The sequence below is a fragment of the Trypanosoma conorhini genome (genome assembly GCF_003719485.1).
Source record: "Trypanosoma conorhini strain 025E chromosome Unknown Tco_14.4_contig_00944, whole genome shotgun sequence".
NCBI lineage: Eukaryota > Euglenozoa > Kinetoplastea > Trypanosomatida > Trypanosomatidae > Trypanosoma > Trypanosoma conorhini.
Window position 1 is genome coordinate 1 of NW_021705041.1, and position 4,823 is coordinate 4,823.

General features: G+C 60.7%; 1 protein-coding gene across 1 annotated transcript, besides 7 other annotated features; it reads right to left on the reverse strand.

Annotated features, from left to right (window-relative positions):
- Positions 1-167: 167 nt before the first annotated feature.
- Tco025E_09002 (uncharacterized protein) lies at positions 168-2,225 on the reverse strand (the record flags this gene model as incomplete). The annotated part of the gene is made up of 1 exon (XM_029375831.1): positions 168-2,225. The coding sequence occupies one exon, from the start codon at positions 2,223-2,225 to the stop codon at positions 168-170; it is 2,058 nt and encodes a 685-aa protein (XP_029224042.1).
- Positions 2,226-3,658: 1,433 nt separating this feature from the next.
- Positions 3,659-3,680: a microsatellite.
- Positions 3,681-3,834: 154 nt separating this feature from the next.
- Positions 3,835-3,873: a microsatellite.
- A 221-nt stretch (positions 3,874-4,094) lies between these two features.
- Positions 4,095-4,129: a microsatellite.
- A 71-nt stretch (positions 4,130-4,200) lies between these two features.
- Positions 4,201-4,223: a microsatellite.
- Positions 4,224-4,277: 54 nt separating this feature from the next.
- Positions 4,278-4,335: a microsatellite.
- A 222-nt stretch (positions 4,336-4,557) lies between these two features.
- Positions 4,558-4,592: a microsatellite.
- A 163-nt stretch (positions 4,593-4,755) lies between these two features.
- Positions 4,756-4,776: a microsatellite.
- The last annotated feature ends 47 nt before the right edge of the window (positions 4,777-4,823 follow it).

A 4,823-nucleotide genomic window follows, 5' to 3' on the forward strand; every position in this document is an offset into this window, starting at 1 on the left:
CCCTCCTCGTTTTCTTTTTCCCCCCCTTTGCGTCATTTTTTTCCCGGAAAGCGGAGAATGACAGAAGTTTGCACACACATATATATGCATGCGGCAGCGCCTGCGTGCATGGCACGTGACGCGTATTTTGTTACTATTTTTCGTGGGCACCCCGACCCTTCATGAGCTCAGCTGCCAAAGTCGTACTTCGGAAGTTGGGAGGAAGACTTGGTGGTGCTTTCCTTCGGAGTGCTATCGGGGCCGAAGTTGTACGCTGGAAGCTGGCGCGTGCTACTACTGCTGGTGTCGCGCAAGTGCGGACTCCCCGAGTCAAAGGTGAGGGCGGGAGTCTTTGCCGCCGCCCCTTCTTCGAGGCCGTTGAAAAACGAGGGGTCTTCAAACTCGATGGTGAAGGGCTTTGCGCCGGCGGCGGCGGTTGGGCGGAAGTCATACATGAAATCATCATCGACAGCGACCACCTCCACAACGGGCGGGGCAGCCGGGTGGGGCTCCGTCTCGTGGGCGTCCATGGAGAAGATGGCGTATCCGCCGCCAGCGGCGGCCTGCGTCAGCCCCGCGTCCGCGTCCTCGTCTAGTGGGGCGCCAAAGTCAAACTCAGGCAACTTGGGCTTCTTCGTCTCCGGCTCCTTCGGCGGCGAGGGGGCGAACATGTCACTTCGCAGATCGGACATGAACGGATCCACGTGCTTTTCGGCCACTTTGGCCTCTTTTGGGGTCGCTGCGGCCTTCTCCGCCTCCTCCTTGGTCGCGGAACCGCCAAAGTCACCCACCGACGGGAGCCCCTTGGCCCCAAGCATCTCTTCCTTTTGCGGCCGCGCGGGCCCCGCCGCCCCGCTTGAGGCCGCCGGCTTCTCCGGCGGGGCGGCGGGTTTAGCGGCATTCGACAGCGCCTCAATGAGTTGTTGACGCTCCACGGCGCCGAGCTCTTTTTGAGAGGCCGTCTCCTGCTTCTGCGCCTGTGACGGCTCTGCCGCTAGAAGCGTCGCGAGGTCCGTGAAGGTGTCCTCCGTCGGCGGATTTTTGCTACGCGCCCACTTCAACACGTGAGTGCCGGCGACGTTCATCATGCGGCGCACCTGCTCCTGCAGCTGCGCCTCCTCGGCCGCCAGGGCGCGGAGCCGCTGGCGGATTTCTTGCACCTCGCGACCAACGGGCGTGGCCTCCGTGCCTTTGCCACGCACCAGGCCCTCCAGCGCGGCACGCGTCTTCAGCAGCAGAGCAATCTGCGACTGCAGCCCTTCCACCTTATTCTGAATGGCGCACAGTTCATTGGTCACGTCCGTGCGACCCTGCAGCCGCCCGAGCGACTGCTGCTGCTCCTCTAGCGTACGCACTTGGCCCGTCAAGGCGTCGATGCGGGTGTTGATGCGCTGCAGCCGCTCTCTTGCGCCCTCCGTGTCCGTCACCGCCGCCTCGGAGATGTCGGCGGTGAGGGGGAGACCGCTGGTGAGGGCGAGCTGGCGCAGGTAGGCGGCCACCTCCCCCACGTAGTTGGCGCGGTGCCTGCGGGAGAAGGCGAGAAACTGCGCCCCCACGACGCCCTCCACGCGTTGCTTCACCACGGCGGCGGCCATCCCTTCCACGCCGGCGAGCGAGCGACGCCGCTCCTCCAACTCCGCCAGGCGCCGCTCCAGCGGGGAGGCCGCGCTTCCCGCCGGCTCCCCCCCCTCCCGGCGGCGCTCCAGCATGGCCTCGAGCGAGATCAGCAGCGTCATCGCCTCGCCGCGGGTCATCCGCTTGATCTCGCCGCTCCGCTCCCCACCGGCAGAGTCCTCCTTCGCGGCTGCGGGGGCGACGTCGCCGAAGGAGAGCGCCGGGTGCTTTTCGGGGTAGACGAGGAGGGCAACGACCATCTGGGCGGGGGAGCCGTTAATCTCGAACATCACTCGGCGCCGCGCGGAGGCCGTCAGGCTGTGCAGCCCGAGCAGCTCGGCGCAGTCCACCTGCGTCTCCCCGACGACCCGCCGCGGGCGCCCCCGCACGTACTCCTCCAAGCGGATGGTGATCCACTTGGGCAGAAACCGCGGCCCGCCGCTCTTGAAGTGCACAATGGCCGCTCCCTCCGGCATCGCACTGAAGTCAACGACGCCGCCCTCCGCAACGTAGCACGGCGAGGAGCGGGAGGTTTCGCCGCGGCGGTACGCGACGGTGTACTGTCGGCCGTCCTGCAGCTCCGCCGACTCCACCTTCAGCACCTTGAACCGGACAATATATGCTTCCGGCATCCCTGGCGACAAGTCGGCCGCAAGAAAAAAAAAACTCTCTTGCCAGCGGGGGCCCCACCCCGCCGCAGGGAAATATGCTCGCCCGAGCCGGCTGCTCTTGCCCCCCCAACTTACTACCTCCCTGCCGCAGAGCAACAACTCTGCTTCGCGTGTGACCAACCCGCAGGCAGGTGCGCACGGAGGCGTATATTTTTCCTTCGCTCTTTCCCTGTGCTAACCACCGTGTGTAGCCTCTTCCACTTTCCTCCTCCTCTCGCCGCCCCTCTCCGCTCGGCCGCGGCGAAAAAAAAGCAAAAAAAAAGCGGGGAGGAGAGCAAAGAGCTCGGTTGCCGCACGCACGGCGCCCAACAGCCAGAGTATCCACTGAAAAAGGCAAAAAAAAAACAAGTCCACAAAAAAAAAACGAACCACCGCCCGATGGCCACTTCGCTGGCATGACGTCCGCCCCACCCCCAGCAGCACCCGCGTCGTGTTTCTTCTTGTCATTTTTCTGCCTGCATTTCGGCCCCCGTTGTCGCCGCACCGGCGCCTCCTCACCGCCCACTCCACACAAACTCCCTCGCAGTGTGTCTGTGGAGTGGGCGGTGAGTCCAAACGGCAAGGCACACGCGCACGCAAAGGGCAAATGAAGAGAACACGAAACAACAACATAAAAAAAGTCATCGGCCCCGTTTTTACATGCGGGGCACATGTGTGTCTGTGGGCCTGCCGCCGCAGATGTTGCGAGGGAGTTTGGGTGGCCAGCGGAAGGGCCCCACCTTCGTGACAAGCATAACAAAATGGGGATGGATAAAAAACAGCAAACTCTAAGAGCACGAGAAAAGTAACCAAAGGCGCCCCCCCCCGCCCCCCTGTTCTCCCCCAATCCCTGCTGCCCGGGGCACGACGCCGCAGCACACACGCGTGCACGTAGACAGGCAACTGCGTGCGTGCAGTGCATACGGTGCATGCAATGCCAATGTGACCAAAGTCGTGAAAAATAAACACCGAAAAGCAAACGCATCTCGGCACCCAGAGCTGGAGTTGCAGGGGAGACGAGAAACCGACGCGCCCCACTTTACCCCCTTCCCCCTCCGCCGTTTCCCTGTTCCTAGTGATGATTGCGACGTCATTGCTCCTTCCACCACCCATCTCCGTGCACCCCTTCCCGAAAATAATAAAACAAACAAACAAATATTCCTCCGGCGATTTTTTCGTTTTCTTTTTCCTCTCGTTTACTTCCCTTGCTCCTGTTCCCCGCAGGCACCCCGCCGTGCAAAACCCCCCCACCACGCGGGATGCGCTCCCAAAACACTTTACTTATTATGTTCGTTTTTTTTTGTATTGACCTACTGCTGTTATGCTTTGTGGGTGTTTGGCGGGCAACAACCGCACCTCACACCACTCGCCGGCACGACGCCAGCCAGATATTCTATCGGTATGTAGAAAGAAAGATATATATATATATATATATATGGTTTCTTCTTTGCGGAGTGAAGAGCTTGCGCCGCGGCCAAAAGAACCACAAGGCGAGTTCAGCGAAGCGGCCGCGCTCCTCACCACTACCCCCTTCACGGCATCACTACGAGCCGTGGACGCATCGTGCTTACTTTGCTGACATAATGTACCCCGTCGCATGCATGCGCGCGTGCGTGCGTGCGTGTGCGTGGGGGCCACACATGCGTATACATACAGTCACATAAAGAAACGTACACGTCGTGACGTGTGCGTGCGTGTGTGTGCTCGCGCGTGGAGAGGCGTGTGCACGCCCCCACCTCGTCCCTTCCATCCGGTGTGAGACGAGGCGTAAGAGAAACCACACGAGGAAGGCGAGCGGCAGATTTTGTTAGTCTATTTTTCCACCTTTTCGCTCTCTTCTTTCCCTGTGTGCTTCCCTCGCCTCCCCTCCCCAACCCCCCACCCCCGCGTCTTTGCCGCGCTGCTGGTCGCCCCGCTGTGGGGCAAACCGCAAGCCGCAGAGTCACCCCCCCCGTAAACGCACACACACACACACACGCAGAAAAACTTATATGCCGCCTCCGCGTGTTCTCCGCGGCGCGCCCCCGCCCCCACTTTGTTTTTTTTTTCATTCGTGTTGGTGTTATTTTTTTCTTTGCCCTTTTCTTTTCCTCCTCTGAGTTTTTCGTTTCATTGCAACTTCGTTTATCCCTCGTCCATCGCGTTTTTTTTTGTTGTCGTGGTTGTTTCGCTCGCCTGCGTCCGTGCGGTTTGCCGTCCGCCCAGCGGCAGAGCGGCGGCGCCACCGAGCCGTCGCCGCCCGCGGTGCGCGTCGGTCCGCCCCAAACAAAAGACACGCCGCACACAAACAAACAGAAATAAATAAATAAATAAAAAAACAAAACAAAACAAAACAAAACAAAAACAAAAACACGGCGCAGAGTAAAATACTCGGAGTAAAAATAACGGGGCGCAGAGAAGTGGCAGCCGCGGCGAGGGGGGTTCAGGCAAACAAAACAACAGTCATTTTTAGCGGCGGAGGCGATCGGTTTCATCCCCCGCCGCTACTGCCCCGCCCCGCCCCAGCGACCGCCACACACACACACACACACACCGCCCCGCCTTTGGATGAAAGGCGCATGGAACAGCGCGGCGAAATTA